General features: G+C 33.6%; 2 protein-coding genes across 4 annotated transcripts; one reads left to right on the top strand and one right to left on the bottom strand.

Annotated features, from left to right (window-relative positions):
* Positions 1-2,159: 2,159 nt before the first annotated feature.
* On the bottom strand, positions 2,160-8,324 carry LOC132720881 (serine/threonine-protein phosphatase PGAM5, mitochondrial-like). Of its 3 annotated transcripts, none has more exons than XM_060705110.1 (6): positions 8,149-8,324; positions 7,193-7,371; positions 5,466-5,680; positions 4,591-4,724; positions 3,940-4,127; positions 2,160-3,409 (listed from the first exon to the last, which is right to left on the bottom strand). In XM_060705110.1, the coding sequence occupies exons 1-5, from the start codon at positions 8,322-8,324 to the stop codon at positions 3,977-3,979; spliced, it is 855 nt and encodes a 284-aa protein (XP_060561093.1). In that variant the 3' UTR covers positions 2,160-3,409; positions 3,940-3,976. The 3 variants fall into 3 exon arrangements, with proteins under 3 accessions (XP_060561093.1, XP_060561092.1, XP_060561094.1); XM_060705109.1 differs by having other exon boundaries at positions 3,945-4,127; XM_060705111.1 differs by having other exon boundaries at positions 3,945-4,127; positions 4,591-4,721.
* Positions 8,311-12,666, top strand: LOC132720882 (large ribosomal subunit protein mL50-like). The gene is made up of 4 exons (XM_060705112.1): positions 8,311-8,444; positions 9,161-9,300; positions 10,071-10,203; positions 11,132-12,666. The coding sequence occupies exons 1-4, from the start codon at positions 8,367-8,369 to the stop codon at positions 11,462-11,464; spliced, it is 684 nt and encodes a 227-aa protein (XP_060561095.1). The 5' UTR covers positions 8,311-8,366; the 3' UTR covers positions 11,465-12,666.
* The last annotated feature ends 4,629 nt before the right edge of the window (positions 12,667-17,295 follow it).

The following is a 17,295-nucleotide window of genomic DNA, read 5'->3' as shown; positions in this document are numbered from 1 at the left end:
TTTCTTCAGAAATTGTAAACAGTAGTCTGGTTTGGGTATACAATGGAACTTTCCGGTTTTTCGTAGCAGAACATTTAGCCACACCTTTTCCATTAATTGCTAGGTTAACTCCTCACAAACAGTATCACAAACATAACCATGTGTTCTTTTGTGCAAACCAGGTCAACCAGTTATCTCAGTGTAGCAATTGGATAACAAGTTAGCCAATTTACATAAAACTGTAAACACTGGAAAGGTCTATGTAAACATGCAAGCTGATCTTGTTCTATTATATTCTAGAAAAAATATTTTGTGTGGCTAGAAGAACTTTGTGTGGAACAATAGGATGCCACTTAGATAACAATTAGTAATGACAGCCACATAAAACAATTGTGTACATGGTTACAGGTAAAATTAGAAACTTTGGTACAGCTGGCTTCATGCATGAGCAAGTATAACCTCCTATGAAACACTTTTTGGTTGGGTTTAACATCACATAAACACAGTATAGGTCGTACGGTGACTCCAGCTTTACCGGTGGAGTAAGTCCTTGGGTGCCCATCCTTGCATTATTCAGGCATGGACAATCTTATGTGAAACTGCAATGCCAAGAGCCTTGATATTTGGCATGTAGCATTGCTTAGTGGATCTCTACAAAAGTTTTTTGTAAAAGTCATGCCCCTGAGGTCAACAATGGCCCCACTAGGGGGGTAACTTATTTTACATAAACTTGTAAAGTAAAAATCTCTGAAACTGTACATGTAGTAAATAAAGTAACACTATCTCAAAATATCTTCTTTTGTGAAACTACCAATACCCAGAGCATAGATATTTTACATGAAGCATCACCTTGTGGACCTCTTCAAGTTATTCAAATCATGCTCCTGGGGTCAAAACTGGCCCACCCTGGGGGTCACTTATTTTATATAGACTTACATTGTAAAATAGAGTGAAATTGCAATGCAAAAGAGCTTAGACATTTGCATATAGCTTTTTGTATTAGAAATTTACAAATATCTTAAAACTTTTATGCAGTCCAGAGAAAAGAAATGACAAACTTTATTACTATTTTTACTCTTTTCAGCTTCTGTCTGCTAATATTAGCAAGTTATTTTTGTCATCATTTAACATTAACATACAAGACATGAAACAAATCCCCAAAATATTTGAAGGTCTAAAATAAGGTTTTAAAATTTTACATTACTATAAAAAATCTTTAGTATACATTGGATGTACAACAAGAGCTGTCCGTAAGACAGCGCACTCGACTTTTTTATTGCTTGCCAATAAAAAAAGTTTTTGCAGTAAAAGGCAATACAAGTTAAGGGCCATAATTCAAATAAAATCTTTGACAGAATTACCTTCTCCTGGACATGTTTGGGAATCATGATTGTAAACAAGTATTCCAACTTTCAAATTAATATCTCAAACAGTTCAGTCAAAAAGTGGACTGGTACTAAAAACTTAACCAAGATTCTAAGTCGATAAAAGGCCTTAATTTTTAAAACAAATCCTTGACAGAGTTACCTTCTCTTGCGTACAGATGGGGGTAATGATGTGAAATAGCATTAAAAGTTTCAAAGCAATATCTCAAAGGGTTAAGGCAATAAGTGGATTTTACCCATATTCAATGTATTTTCTAAGTCAAAAAGGGGCATAATTCTGTCAAAAACCTTGACAGAGTTATGTCCTCTTGTCTGTTGATGAAGGTCGTGATGGTAAACAAGTATGGTCAGTTTCAAAGCAATACCTCCAATGGTTTTGAAATAAAGTGAGGTGGTACAAAAAACTTAACCAAGCTCAATACACTTTCTAAGTCAAAAAAGGGCCATAATTCTGTCAAAAACCTTGACAGAGTTATGTACTCTTGTCTGTAGATGGAGGTTATGATGGTGAACAAGTATGGTAAGTTTCAAAGCCATACTTGTAATACTTCTGAAATAAAGTGAGGTGGTACGAAAAACTTAACCAAGGTGTGACGCCAACGCTAACGCCGACGCCGACGCCGGGGCGAGTAGGATAGCTCCCCTTTTCATAGAAAAGTCGAGCTAAAAATTGCAATATTTTAGTGCCTATTGTAGAATGTGATATTAATTTTTTTTCTGTTTTCTTTTTGTTGGGTTACAGTAAACAGCAATTGATAATGCTGGAAATATAATGCAAGAGATAACAAGATGATATTTCTTACGAAATGTATATTTATTTCCCATGATAACAGATTGTCTTTTATATATAAAATACATTTTCTTGCATGAATGATAAAATGTTGCGCTATTTTCAATAGACAATTATGCCTTAGTCAATCATCATAATTATGTATAAAATTTCTTGAACAATTTTCTTTCATTACTTTATGATGATAAAATGAGAACATTATCTCCCTTTAAGCAGCACGCCTCCAGATTAATGCTTATTTTAATGAAAAATATGAAAATGTTATTAAAAGTATAATGTTGTAAAGTAACCAAAAGGAAGTAATTTTCACATTATCAATGGCACTTGCAACCCACATTAATTACAAAAAAGTCAAAATATGCAAAAATTGCCCTTACTGTGTTAGTAAGCAGAAGCAATATACCGGTAGCTACTTATATTGAAAAATTAACCATTAATTGCTCATAACATTTAAATTATTACTTTAATCTTTCTACTTTTCCTAAAATCTCTGTACATTTTTCTCAAGTTTGAATTTATTGAAATATTCTCGCTCATCTGGAGGCATACTGCTTTAAAACATGGTCAAACATTTTGATTAAAGGTGTCCCATGAAATATACGTTAATGACTAATGTATTTTATGCAGTACGAGTCCAAATGCTTTCACTATTGCAACAAGAAAGAGATTCAAAATATTTTTAGCTTCAAATTATTACATGCTCACAATTATCCGTCTTGTGTTATTTTTATACAAAATGAAAAATCAAACACTTAGGTTTTAAAGAGAGAAAAAAATGTTTGCACATCCCTCGTATTTTACACCCAACATTTCCTGCAGGAGAAAAGCACCCTTTATCATTCACAAAAAAAATATTCATTTGAAAAATACACAACAAATAAATGAAAAAATTTCACTGATGTAAATTTTTTATTATTATCAAATGAGTTTACAAAACATATTTTTCTTACTTTGTCACTGCTAAGAATTTTGCCTCCTACCTATATTTGCCAGTTTTAGTCGTATTTTTTCAAATCAACACTTTTTATGATAAATATCCCACCATTTCATGTTGTGAAGAAAATATATTTGTATAAACCTAACTTTATTTTTTAAAATTTTAATTCCAGTCATTACCAAATGACTATAACAAATAGAGATCCATATTAAATATTTAAAGTTCAGAAGTCAAAGCCCATAGATTAACAACGTAGATACAACAGCTTGACTCGTAAACAACAGTTTCCCTGTGAAGTGGTCCATCCCTTGAAACAACCTGAAATAAAGCAAAGTATTGTGTAATTTTTAATGATTATCTCTTTATTCTAAAATGATAACAAAGGCACTCCTTCAAGTTGTTACAGGAAACGTTTAAACTTAAAATAACCACTTAGTTACATGTAAACAATTTTAAATGAGCATAGGCTGAAAATTCTAAAATTCTTTCAAATAAACTACTGTCTAAACAAGCCTACAATTTCAATTTTGTCACAGATTCTGTTTTTCTCTATTACACAACCCAACCAAAATAGAATTAGAATTAGTATATTGGTAACACCATTAAGTTTATGCTTGCTGATTTCTTGAAAAAGCTAAAAACATGGTCTTTACTATGTGGGAAAAATCTATTTTTAGCTTCAATAACATCAACCCTAATTGACTTGAAAACTCCAACCAATGGTTGACACCAAATCCTAAAACATATCTTCATAAAGATTCTATGAGAGAAAGTTACGTGACCAAAGACTTGAAGGAAAGGTCAGTGCAAAGACAAAGAGCCCAATGAAAAAAAACCAAAAAACGTACCTTACCTTGAAAATATAGCCCTACCGGTAAGCTTTGATCATAATACAGAAACTTTGTTCACTGGCATGAATCCCGCCTCTCCAAGGGTACGAAGGCCTACTCTACCATTTGGTCTTATATACAGCCATGTTATACTTGCATGGTTAAGACTTATACGTAGCCAGCCTTCTGGAGGGAATTGTAACGCTCTGAAAACATTATAACATGATTATATATTATATCAATTAACTTATCTGTGCTATACTTACATTATAACATGATTATATATTATATCAATTAACTTATCTGTGCTATTATTTACTAGTACATTTTGTATTTGAAACAAGTGTTAAAGATGTTTTTCTTTAATTATTTACCCTCTTAGTAAGAGATAAAAAAACAAATTTCTAATAAGACTATACTTTAAAAATAGAAAAATGACCAATAGACTCAAGATGAATTATCTCAATGAAATTAAATTTAGCTTAGCTTGAGGATCAAACCTGACAGCCATTGGCATTCTTTTATTATCAAGCTAAGCCGGTTTTGTTAGGCATTTAGGCTGTACAAGCAACTAGCATTTGTCTGTACATGGTTTACCACATTTAACATCAAGTTGTAATGTTTGAAAACTAACCACATACTTGTCATACTAGTAAATGACTATTTTACCTGCATACAAAGTATCTTATCACATTTGCATGACACACCACGATCTCGTAACTGTCATTGGTTTGTTCAGGGTCAGCTCGATGAAAGTATTTCCTGAACGCTGCCTCAATCCTAGCACCATCTTTATAAAACTGCTGAAACAACAGATAATATTTCACTCTGACAGTGTTTCTGTATGTGTAATACCACAAAATTACCTATGTTATCAGTGTAAATGTATAACTGGTATAAATTTTTCACCAGTGTAAATGCATTCTGGTAAAATTGTATTACCAGTGAAAATGTAATACTGGTATTAATGTATTACTGCTATATGTATTTCTGTTACAATGTATTACTGACATAAGTGTATTACAGGTATAAACATATTACTGGTATAAATTTAATACTGGTATAAATGTTTTACATGTACTGGCATAAATACAATGTAAATGCATCATTGTTGTAAACCACAGATTAATTGCTGCATAAATTCATAACTGATACAAATCAAACACTTATTTTAAATGAATTTTTACCAGTCTTATTTGAGTACTAGCATATATATGTACATGTATTCTGAAATTTGTCTGTGAGGTAAAATCTTCACCAATTGCAAGTTTACATGCACTGTTTTTCAACCAAATGGTATGAAATATAGAAAATATATTAATTTTGTGAATACAGAATATATCACAAATTCCTCTTTGAAAGTTGGAGATTTTCATAAAATTTATAAATAAATTTATACAGGAAATAAATCTACAACGGTAAAATTCATTAAATGCACTAAAATGATGCGACTCATCTGGCGCCCCCATGCCAGATGAAATTTCCTGCATGTGTAAAACTAACAGAAACACCAGTCTGCTCCACAAGAAATTGTTGTTAATTACCTGTTTTTCTGGTCTCCAGTTACCTGAGGGTGGTTCTGGAGGTATAGGAGCACCTTCTCTTAGTAAATCACACTCTTCTCTAGGAAGATCTGGAAGCTGTTTATGAATTATGTCAGCTGTTTCTTGTGCACGGGTCATTGTTGAACAAATTAATTTGGACCATGGGTAATTCATGTCAACTAATCTTGCACCAGTAAGTTGCGCTTGTTCCCGGCCTAAAATGCATCAGATGTTTAATTAAGTACGGTATATCTTTAAAAAAAAACAACAAAAAAACACAACAACATTTAAACAAAAAAGTAGTATTTCTGTGTTTAATGCATATATTCACAAGCACTTTGAGGCACCTTAAAGCTATTTACAATGTCCAAACTATAATTTGCTTTGTAAAATAAAACTGTTGACTCAAATTCCCAAATAAGTATGAAACTATAATATTTCCTTTGTAAGGACATGGCATTTTACCCTAAGTTGGCCCTTTTTTAATCATTTATTTTAGCATGTTAATGTCAATGTGCTGTTCAGGTCACCCAAGTCAATATTTTGTTTTGAGAAGCAAAAGCCTTGCTGCACAGATGTTTCTCCTAATTGTCTTTTACGTTATTCTAATTTGCAAAAATGCATTGATATTAAAATTAGCTTTTTTCTTCTAACATACTAACTTTGAAAGAATAATATCAAATGCCAAAGGTTCAAGTCAAAAGTGAACTAGAAATGTGTCCATAGGACACGGATGCCCCCACACGCCACTGTTCTGTCAATCTTATGACTCTAGGTCAAATATTTTTTGGACTACATGTGCCACAAGTTGAAAACTAAAAATCAACAAAGGGCTATAATTCTGTTAAATTTGGTCGCAGCAAAAATTCCTTGCTTTACTACCATCTACACATTAAGGTTGTTCATCCCTGAAGTTTAAGCAAAATCTGCCATCCGGTTTAAGAGGAGTTGCGTTCACAAAATTTCTACATAGTATATAATGAAAAAATCAACAAAGGGCCATAATTCTGTTAAATTTGGTTGCAGCAAAAATTCCTTCCTTTACTGCCATCTACACATTAAGGTTGTTCATCCCTGGAAGTTTAAGCAAAATCTGCCATCCGGTTTAAGAGGAGTTGCATTCACAAAATTTCTACATAGTATATAGTGAAAAAATCAACAAAGGACCATAATTCTCTAAAATTTGGTCCCAGCGAAAATTCCTTCCTTTACTACCATCTACACCTTAAGGTTGTTCATCCCTGTAAGTTTAAGCAAAATCTGCCATCCAGTTTAAGAGGAGTTGCGTTCACAAAATTTCTACATAGTATATAGTGAAAAAATCAACAAAGGGCCATAATTCTGTTAAATTTGGTAGCAGCAAAAATTCCTTCCTTTAATACCATCTACACATTAAGGTCGTTCATCCCTGTAAGTTTAAGCAAAATCTGCCATCCGGTTTAAGAGGAGTTGCGTTCACAAAATTTCTACATAGTATCTAGTGAAAAAAATCAACAAAGGGCCATAATTCTGTTAAATTTGGTCGCAGCAAAAATTCCTTCCTTTACTACCATCTACACATTAAAGTTGTTCATCCCTGTAAGTTTAAGCAAAATCTGTCATCCGGTTTAAGAGGAGTTGCGTTCACAAGATTTCGGGACGGACTGACCGACGGACGGACTGACGGACGGACGGACAAGTGCAACGCTATATGCTCCCACATTGTGGGGGCATAAAAAGTAACAAACCTAGATCTGTTAATTTCCTGTTGATATCTAAACTTTCCCTGTCATAATACTGGCCATGTCTAATCAATATGATATGTCTGGTTGCTGTGGGAACCTTTTTAAGCTTCTCCTTGTACTGGAGTTTTTCATCATCAGTCGCTGTCTCTTTTGGAGGCTTTATTACACTTTCCGGCTCTCGTCTAAAATAGAGCAATTTCACTGGTTGTATAACCTATACTTAAAGCTCAATAGGCCAAGATGCAGAACAGTATTCTGAGGGTCAAGCATTTGAAGATGCAGAACAGTATTCTGAGGGTCAAGCATTTGACTGAGTTCAAGTTAGGCTGCAAATGTTTCAAACCTGTTCTGGTGATATTTGACTCTACTGTGACAGAGAAATCTTGCTGCTTACACATCTTCTCCCTTTATAATTATTAGTGAACAGTTCTGAACTGTGACACACTCTCCGACTATGTGTATACTGAAATTCGTCCTCTAATTTCGTTAAAAGTGTTTTTCAGTAACTCTTTAACTATTATTTTTCAGTAACTCTATACATTGTAACTATACCATCTCTGGCCTTCAATCCGTGCCAAATGTCACTCTAGAGGTGAGTCTAGCCTTGATCAGAATACCGTTTCACAGCTCTACCGACTGAGCTGTCTGACTCCTTATTCAACTCCTCCACTAATTTGTAAAAAGTTCTATGGTGACATACATATATATATAGTTTAAAGAATGTAACTGGTCCTGTCACAGGTCATGTGATTCATTTAGAGAAATATGGATCAGTCACAGTGTCAGGTCAGATTGAACTGTTGAGTATGAATAATTATTGTCAAATAAATTATTTCATTTAAGGAATCACGTATTTTAATTTTTAAAGAGTAGCTTTCAAAATATAGTAGATTATTACAGCAATATGTGTTAAAAACGAAAGTTAAACATGTTAGTACATGAGTGATGAAATTTCTTACTTATCCCAATTGTAATCCCATTTTACGCTCGGGTCATGGTTTGTTGTCCATGATGAAAATACTGGATTGTTTCTGCTTCTTTCATAGATCACAATGCCAACAATAGCAACTGCCCCTGCAGCTGTAAACCCGTAAACTTTTGAACAATGATAAATCTTTTGTAGGAGCCTCTTCATGGTTACACCAAAATGTAAGAGTATTCCGAATAACAATCCAAGATGGCAGCGCCCATGGAAGCACGAAATGCAATTCGCCGATTTTACAGACTGCTTACTTGTTCTCAACAGTCATATTTGGTAAACTTGCATGTTTTCATTAAAATATCAAATACTCAATATTTATCATAGACGTTATGCTAAATTTAACTTACCTACATCTAAAATCTTAATGAAATTAAATGTCATAACGTTTAAAAAGTGGGTGGGGTACTTTTTCACAAGTGACCTTTGCCTGTGCAAGACTCATGTAAGGGTTTCAAGGCTTAACCTGTGTTGGTTACGTTTTAAAGCTTCCTTTTTTAAAATTTGAGGTGTCCATGCCATAGTTTTTGTCAAAATGTTGCTGGATTTTTCTGACATTAAATTTGCCTTTTTCATATCATATGGACTAATAATAATAAGTTAGTGGGTCAAATTAAAACACTAGCATTGTCCCAAACAGTCATCTCTGCTCCAAGTAATCAGAATTAAAAAGTGCATGGACAAATTCAATATTCTGAAGATTTGTTAAGACCTTCTTTATTTTGGGGAGCTGGAAAGAAACACAGATGCTCGTCCAGTCTTGGTGCCAATTGGATATAAAACCGATTGATAAAACATTGATTTTTTTCAAATTTGTGTAAAAGTTGGTACTAGTAACTTAGAGAAAAACAGAAATGTTCTCATTTAGAACCAGGGAACATTGTGTATACAAAATACAATTAAACACAAGTAAAAATATACCTACAGACAAACTTTGTTTGACAGAATTGTTGGCAAGGATACTATTGTGATATATATTAATTTTTTTATAGTTACATGCAAGACAGATGGGCTTTGTAGACAAGTTGAAGACTTTGCAGTGGTGGTCGGAGAAGGAAACTGAAGAGAGTGTGATTGAGGATGGTGCAGACGAAACAAATATTGTTCCAGCTATACCTGTGAGGAAAAGGGAGTAAGTGTCTTAACATGCATTTTGTCATTACTGCTAAACTCTCCACCTAATATCTTATCCTGACATTTAACTTGAATGACAAAAAAGAACAACAAAAAAAACAATTTTAGTGAACACCAAGTGCATGTATAATCAGTTTATGTTTCATTGTTGGCCATCTTATATATTATGTGTAATTATCAATGAACTGTTATCAAAACATATTTTACAGAAGTTTGCTGACTATTTTCTGGATTAAGAATTTATATTTAACAGTCAGGTTTGCAGAATTTGTCTGTAACTCAGACTTCCCGACGGACATGTCCGATAAGTTTTGATCAGGTCCGACAATTTTTTATTCCGGATCGGTCCGACTGTCCGACTTTTATCCAAGCCGCATGTATACAAAATGGCGTCGCTAAAGGTGCCATGTATGCCAAACCTGGGAAAAACCGAAAATCTACATCAGAAAAGTGCGCAGAACAGCAATAAAAGGATGAAAAGAATAGACCTGAGATAAAATTTAATGAAAAATGGAAGCAGAACATGAATCAACGGATTGTGCCGATTTTTACGGCGAAAAAACAAAAAGTGTCTTAGAAATACAAATACAAGTTTTTCTTTGATTTTGATCAATTTTATTTGGTCCGACAGATTTTGTTTCGGTCCGACAGATTTTCATTGTTTGTCAGACCAATTGTCTGACAGTTTTTTTCAACTTTCGGGAAGTCTGGTAACTTCAGACTTTCTAAAAAAAATTCCACATTCCCGAGTGATTATTTATACTTCAGATGTATAGAGGAAGTCCGGTCATATCAACCACCTGCCGATGCTGTCGAGAGAATATCTTACATTGTGGAAGAGGTGTATGGTTCCCAAGCAGATATGGATTTACAACTGAATAATCGAGCGCAAAAGTTTGATGTAAGATAACTAGTACATTTATAACCATAATAGTAAAAACCAAATTCCTTTGATGCTGTGCATTTTTTCCATGGCAACATGGCAAATGAGATTGATGCTTGAAATTGTTATAGTTATCACCTAGCTTATTGAAAACAGATGGCCAAGTTAAAAAAGTGAGAAGCATAATGTTGTATGTCCGTCTGTATGAACATCCTGTTCAGTGACTTTAGAAGGAATGTTTATTGTGGCTTGTTATGGACGTTGAAATGGCCAATAGATGACCCTTGATTTTGAGGTAATAAGGTCAAGGTTACAGTGACGTTTTTTTTTGTGAAATCCTATTGTTATCAATCAAAACAGATTCCTTAGTCATAGGTTTCTGAAATTTATATTTTGATACTATTTAGATAGATATATAAACCTGTTAAAATAATAGGTTAGGTATAACTTGACCTTTATGTATGCATATGCCACTGGAAAGGCAGATGAAGTAGGGGCATCAGTTTCCTACGGACACATTTCTAGTTTAACAAATGTAACTGATCCCCAATTAGCAACAAAATTTACAAGCAAATCAAATCATTACCTCAATAGCCTGAATAGTTATTGGACATTCAGTTGGCAAAGGAAAATACAAATTCAGTAGAAAAAGAAGAGTTTATACAATATTTAAGATGTAATTCTCTATGAATAGAATAAAAAAGCAAAAGATGAAATTCACCTTCAACATCACTTGTACAAAGTTCACAGACATGGTTATTTCTACCAATTTCATTATGGTTTTCAAATTCTGATTTTTTTTAGAATCAGCTTATCTTATGGCAAGTTTCTATGATTTGATTATAGTTGCTGACTACCAATTTCAATAAATCAGCAGTTTTCAAATTCTTATTTCTTTGAATAATTAATACCTTACTTATGTCAGACATTTGTGATTTTATTGCAGTTGCTGACTCGTGTGATGGAAGATTTGGATCATGACATTGCTAGTGTTGATCTTAATGACATGAATACTGTGCAAGATGTTTTTAAGTATTTCAAGGTTGAAGTAAAGGATACTTCTGCTTTAGAGGACCTTACTAAATTAGACTTGCCGAAAAATCTTCATATAAATACAGAATATATCAGATTTCACCCAGATACAGATAATATTTATGACGGAATCACAGCTTTCCCTGGCAGACCAACTAGAGTGTCTAGTATAAAATATAAGCGAAAATACAAAGGGTTTGATGGAGGTGATGTCATCAATGATCCTGATAAGATTATTGGGTTGTAGTTAACTGTTTGTGAATTGTTAAGTTCCATCTTTTGTATAAGGACTATGTCATGGATAATCTTACAATCCTGTTAACAAAGGCCACCTAAGGGAGAAAGCAAGCATGACTGTTAAAGACAAGTGGTCTGTATATGGGGGGGGGGTACTAAATCCAATTAAATTATAAAACTGTTGTTGAAAAAGGATGATTCATAGGTGGTTGTTTTTAATACAGGTTTGACTTTACATGTTAATTATAATAGAACAAAGTAATAAAAGCAAAGGTGAAATTTGTTTATTTAATGTTGCATCACATGTTGGTAAGATATAATTGAGAAAAGATTCTATTGTTAAAATCCTTTATTTGCTTGAGGAGGTTGAAAGAAAAAAATCTTTGTTTTCATGACATTAAAATCTAACTTATTATGAACAATAATTGAATGAATACCGGTAAAATAATTAATATGCTACAAAGAAAGAATTGTTTCATTCTTTGGGTTATGTCTGTTGATGTTTCTCTTATTACTGGTTTATCTCCCCTTGCTGCCATTTTGAAGGTGCTTAAAGGGACTCTTCTTAGTTTTTATTGACATGACAGCTCTGGAATATTTCTTAGAGAGTGTATATTTTAATTTTTTTTTGTGCGTTCAAAATTTCTGATCATTTGCAACACTCTTCTTTCTTTCAGAAAAATAATTTTTATTGGGCAAATGACCTTAAAATGAAGTGGTAAAATACTTCAAGCTCAAATTGGGTGAGGAATCACACTAAAAATTTAATCCTGAATTGACTTCTTAGTATATTTCATTATTCATGAGCTGCCCCAATTGATCTATGTAATGTTTTCAAATATAGTTTTAGACTTTTTGACCTCAGTCAAGCTTCTTTAAGATTCCATGGAATTCTCTTATAACTATCAGCATTGTGTGATCTAGTACTGGTTTACCCTATCACCAACACTGGGTGATATAAGCCTTTCATGTTACATTTGTTTTGTCTCACATGTGTAAATGAATATGACTGTTTACCCAAATCATCTGTTACTTTTGTTTGTTTTCATATTTTGTCAAATATCATGAATAATGACCCCCAAAATGACATCCACTGTTGTTAAGGGTGCTAAATATTTCAAAAATTGTGAGTCTGTTTTTAAGTGAATTAATGTTTATATCATAGTACAAAACTGTTCATTCTTCATTTTTAGTTGAACATAAAGTGTATTAAAAATTCCTGATGTGTTGCTATTTTTTAAAAACTTCCATTGTGGTTGTTTCATTTGTGTATGAATGAGCAAAATTGCTAAGAGCATTGACAAATTTGAATGTAATTTTGGCAAAAATATGTTTACAATTTTGAGGTAGTGTGCAAAATTCAGGTTCCTTTTTCAAAGGTTACAGTCCCATCAGGAAAAAAAAATGATATACACTGTATGTGTATAACTAGAACAATTTAGCTGTTCTGAATATATAGATTATATCACAAATGTTCATAATTCTTAATGTAACCAGCTTAATCCAGGTTAAGGTTTATGGTCACCAGGGATGATGAAATGTCCATATTTAGTTTGGCGCATACAGGTAGGGTTGACACAATTGTTCACCATCTTGAAATGAAAATGTGCTTCGTTGCAGACTAGAAGCAAGTATGTAGGACAAAGGTCAAGGTCACACTTAGATGTCAGCAGAAAGCATTTGTCCATATTGAAAATTCTATATACACTGATGGGTTGTTAGATAACTTTGCATAAATGTTCAACATTGTGAGGAAAAATGCAGGGTCTTTTGACTAAGGTCAAGGTCACGAGCAGTCGGGTCAAAGGTCAGATATGAAAATGTGAGTATCAATATTTTAGTTGTCATGAATTGTGAGATTTTAATATAAATATTCACTTTTATGAGACTACGCATTTCTGACTGGTGTAATTTGTGACAATTTGTTTGAAGATTATCTTACCCTTTTGAAAGTGTATTGCTTTAATTATCCTACAGCTTGTTAAGCAATATAAAGGTAAAATTGAAGTTCTAAATTTCCCTTAAAACTGTATCTAGGAGATGTGTTTTTTTAACAAGGGCAAAGTTAAAAAAAATCTGATCTTAATTTTCCTTGGTTACCTTTGAAATAAAAGTGCCTTTCTCAGAAACATCTTTCAGTACATAAAGTATAAAGCCAGGCATGATAATTTTTATATACACTTTATTTACATCAAACTATTGTCTACTTAAATAATATAAGCAACTTCAAATATACATATTGAACATTTAACACACAGGATGCAAAACTATTATTTACACATAAATCTGCTCAAACAGTGTCATTTTTTCATATCTTATATTAATGCGCTTATTTATTAGTTCATTTCATCGTCATCTGTATCCGTGTCACTAATTTTACCGTCTCATTTATCATCGGTGTCATCTTCCTCGTTGCTGTCATCGCTTTCGTCATCGTTGGAGTAAGAACCTTCAAGAATCGCCTCAAGTAAACTTTTGTATTTTCCCACTGTCAGGCGAATAACACGTTCGAGTTTCATTTTTTGTAAATATTTCTCCACAGACTTCATTATTTTGGTATACACACGTCCCTTCAATTTCAGTATATGAAACATGAGAGTAGTAAACTTTTTCAAAAAAACACTTGAATGTCTTCTTCTCGAGTTTAGTATTTGCTTTCTTCTCAGCCCCATCCTCTGAAAGTCCTTGTTTTACATTATTATTTATTACTTTATTTTGCCATTTTTGAATATTTGATTTCTTTGTTGACTCTGCATATTCGATGTAGACTTCATTCTTCATATCTCTATCCATGACACTGCTATCGTCCTCATAATAATCGTATTTCAACCTCTTGTTGGGTATGACATCGTTGTCTTCAGTGATTCTTGCTCAGGACACCAACATTTCACCTGATTTTGAAGATCATGTGCGTTTTCAAACATCAAGCCGTAGTCGTCACAAGCTGGCATTGTCGCCCTGCTTTGGTTGTGTAAGAATGTTCTGATTTTTCTCCATTTTATAACGAAAATTTCTTCTGACTGTCACTTTACGCTAATTTAAATACAAATTATTTTTGTAAATCGGCAGCTACAATACACGATTAGCAAACATGTCTATATTTGTCAGTCTAAAAACAGCATGCAGGTAGAATAAGAAGTTCTTAATTTTACACTTAGAGGGACTCAAGATTCCTAAAATAGTCTACCTACGGTGGCACAAAGATGACATGTCTATGTTTTGTGTTTTTAAGCTGCACGCCTTCAGATGAGTCAACATATAGAAAAATATACTAAAATTTTAAGATAGGTAAAAACCATCAAGATCCAAGTGATATTTTGCATGTTATATGCGGTTAAAGACTGCTTTTGTTGTACATTTGTATTTATCACCATATGTCTACTGCGTTACTTATGCAGTAAGGGCTGGTTTTGCATATTTTGACCGCCTTTTGGTAATTTTCTTGGATTGTAAGTGCCGATTGCATTATGTAAATAGCTTTATTTCTGACACAATATTTTAGTTTTAAATACAATTTCAAAATGTTCATGGAAATGAACATGAATCTGGAGGCGTGCTGCTTTAAGCCTCTTGATATTGTGTCTTATACATCTTGTTGTTCTTACTTAAGACTCTTGATGTTGGTTCAGAAGCATTTTGGTTTGGTGTCTAAAGCCTTTTGGTGTTGTGTCTTAAGCCTTTTGGTTTTGTGTGTTAAGCTTCTTGGTGTTTTGTCTTAAACCTCTTGGTGTTGTGTCTTAAGCTTCATGGTGTAGTGTCTTAAGCATTTGGTGTTGGTTGTACCTAAAGCCTCTTGGTGTCTTGGTGTTGTGTCTTAAGCCTTTTGGTGTTGTTCTTTAGCTTCATGGTGTTGTGTCTTAAGAATGTTGGTGCAGTGTCTTAAGCCTCTTGGTGTTGTGTCTTAAGCCTCTTGGTGTTATGTCTTTAGCTTCATGGTGTTGCGTCTTAAATATCTTGGCATTGTGTCTGAAACTTCTTTGTGTTTTTTAATTAAACATCTTGATGTTGTGTCTGAAGCATCTTAGTGTTTAGTCTTAATTATCTTGGTGTTGTGTCAAAAGCCTCTTGGTGTTTTGTCTTAAGCCTTTTGGTGTTGTGTCTTAATCCTCTTGGCATGTTCTAAGCATCTTGTTGTTTTAGTCTTTAGCATCTTGGTGTTGTATCTTTAGCCTCTTGCTATTGTGACTTAAGCCTCTTGGTGTTGGGTCTTAAACCTCTTGGTGTTGAGTCTTATGCATCTTGGCATGACGTCATACTCTTCTTAGTGATGTGTCTTAATCTTCAATGTGTTGTGTCAAAAGCCTCCATCTTGGCGCCGTGTCCTAAGCATCTTGGTTTTGTGTCTAAATCATCTTGGTTTGGTGTCTTTACCCTTTCGGCCTGTCTTAAACATCTTGATCTTGTTTCTTAAGCATCTTGTTGTTGTGACTTAAGCCTCTCGGTGTTGGGTCTGAAGCATCTTGGTGGTGTGTCTTATGCCCCTTTGTTTTGTGTCTTAAGCCTTTTGGTGTTATGACTTAAGCTTCTTGTTTTTGTGACTTAAACATCTTGTTGTTTTAACTAAAACCTTTTGATTTTGGTTCAGAAGCATATTGGTGCTGTGACCTTAGTCTCTTGGTTTCGTGTCTTTAGCCCCTTGTCATGTCTGAAACACCTTGGTGTTGTATCTTAAGCATCTTGCTATTGTGACCTAAGCATCTTGTTGTTGAGTCTGAAGCATCTTGGTGTTGTGTCTTAAACATCTTTTTGTTGTTACTTTAGCCTCTTGATATTTGTTCAGAAGCATCTTGGTTTTGTGTTTTGAGTCTCTTAGTGTTGTGTCTTATACTTCTTTTAGCTGTGTCTTCAGCCACTTGGTGTTGTTGTGTGTTTAGCGTCATGGTGTTGTTTTTAAGCCTCTTGTGTTGTTTTTAAGCCTCTTGGTATCATGTCCCAAGCATCTTGGTGTTTTAGTCTTAAGCATATTTGTATTGTTTCTTAAGCCTCTTGGTTTTGTGTCTCATGCCTCTTGGTGTTTTGTCTTAAGCGTATTGTTGTTGTGTCTTTTAAAAGCATCTTTGTGTTGTGTCTTAAAGGAACTCCACTGAGGTTTATAAGCCTAAAACATCCCATTTTAATTTTTCACATAGATAAACATGAACACTTTAAACAGAAATATAAATAAAATATAACTAAGAAATATACAAGAAACACATTGAAAATCATATGCTTGTGCTATTCTCAGTCCGAGTTGAGTGAAAAGCGTTTAAACGCTTTTCAATTTTGGGTCATTTTTCACTATTTATGATAATTATTCTGGAAAAACGGAGCGAACTTATGATCTGAAATTTTGCACATAAGAAATTAGTATAGATCTAAACCAAATAGAGTAATAATCTCTAAAAAAATATTTCCAGTCCCGTCATGTCAAAAAACCTCAGTTGAGTCCCTTTAAACATCATGGTGTTGTGTCTTAAGCCTATTGGTGTTGTGTTTCAAGCCTCTTGGTGTTGTGTCTTAAGCTTCTTCGTGTTGTATCTTTATCCTCTTAGCGTTGTGACTTAATCCTCTTGGTGTTTGGTAAGAAGCCTCTTGGGTTTGTGTCTTAAGCCTCTTGATGTTGTGTCCCAAGCATATTGGTAATGTGACTTTAGCCTTTTGGTGTTATGACAAAAGCCTATTTGTGTTTGGTCCTATACTCTTGATGCTGGTTCAGAAGCATCTGGGTTTTGTGTCTTAGGCCTCTTGATGTTGTGTCTTAAGCATATTGTTGTTGTGTCTAAACCTTCTTGGTGTTGTGTTTTTCAGACTCTTGGTGTTATGCTTAAACTTTTTTTGTTGTGGGGTTAAGATATTTTTTTC

Source organism: Ruditapes philippinarum, unplaced genomic scaffold (genome assembly GCF_026571515.1).
Source record: "Ruditapes philippinarum isolate M1 unplaced genomic scaffold, ASM2657151v2 ctg1674_1_1_1_1, whole genome shotgun sequence".
Taxonomy (NCBI): domain Eukaryota; kingdom Metazoa; phylum Mollusca; class Bivalvia; order Venerida; family Veneridae; genus Ruditapes; species Ruditapes philippinarum.
Note: the sequence above shows the minus strand (reverse complement) of the source record. Positions and strands in the feature narration are given on the sequence as shown.

What these genes read in the sequence shown, in the direction of transcription:
- LOC132720881 (XM_060705110.1), bottom strand. Translation starts at nt 8,324, where the DNA reads ATGAAGAGGCTCCTACAAAAGATTTATCATTGTTCAAAAGTTTACGGG. An exon ending in CAGGAAATTAACAGATCTAG is followed by an intron (nt 5,681 to 7,192) that starts GTTTGTTACTTT and finishes GATGCATTTTAG; the next exon opens with GCCGGGAACAAGCGCAACTT. An exon ending in ATAAGATACTTTGTATGCAG is followed by an intron (nt 4,128 to 4,590) that starts GTAAAATAGTCA and finishes TAATGTTTTCAG; the next exon opens with AGCGTTACAATTCCCTCCAG.
- LOC132720882 (XM_060705112.1), top strand. Translation starts at nt 8,367, where the DNA reads ATGGCAGCGCCCATGGAAGCACGAAATGCAATTCGCCGATTTTACAGA. An exon ending in ATACCTGTGAGGAAAAGGGA is followed by an intron (nt 9,301 to 10,070) that starts GTAAGTGTCTTA and finishes TTTATACTTCAG; the next exon opens with ATGTATAGAGGAAGTCCGGT. An exon ending in ATCGAGCGCAAAAGTTTGAT is followed by an intron (nt 10,204 to 11,131) that starts GTAAGATAACTA and finishes ATTTTATTGCAG; the next exon opens with TTGCTGACTCGTGTGATGGA.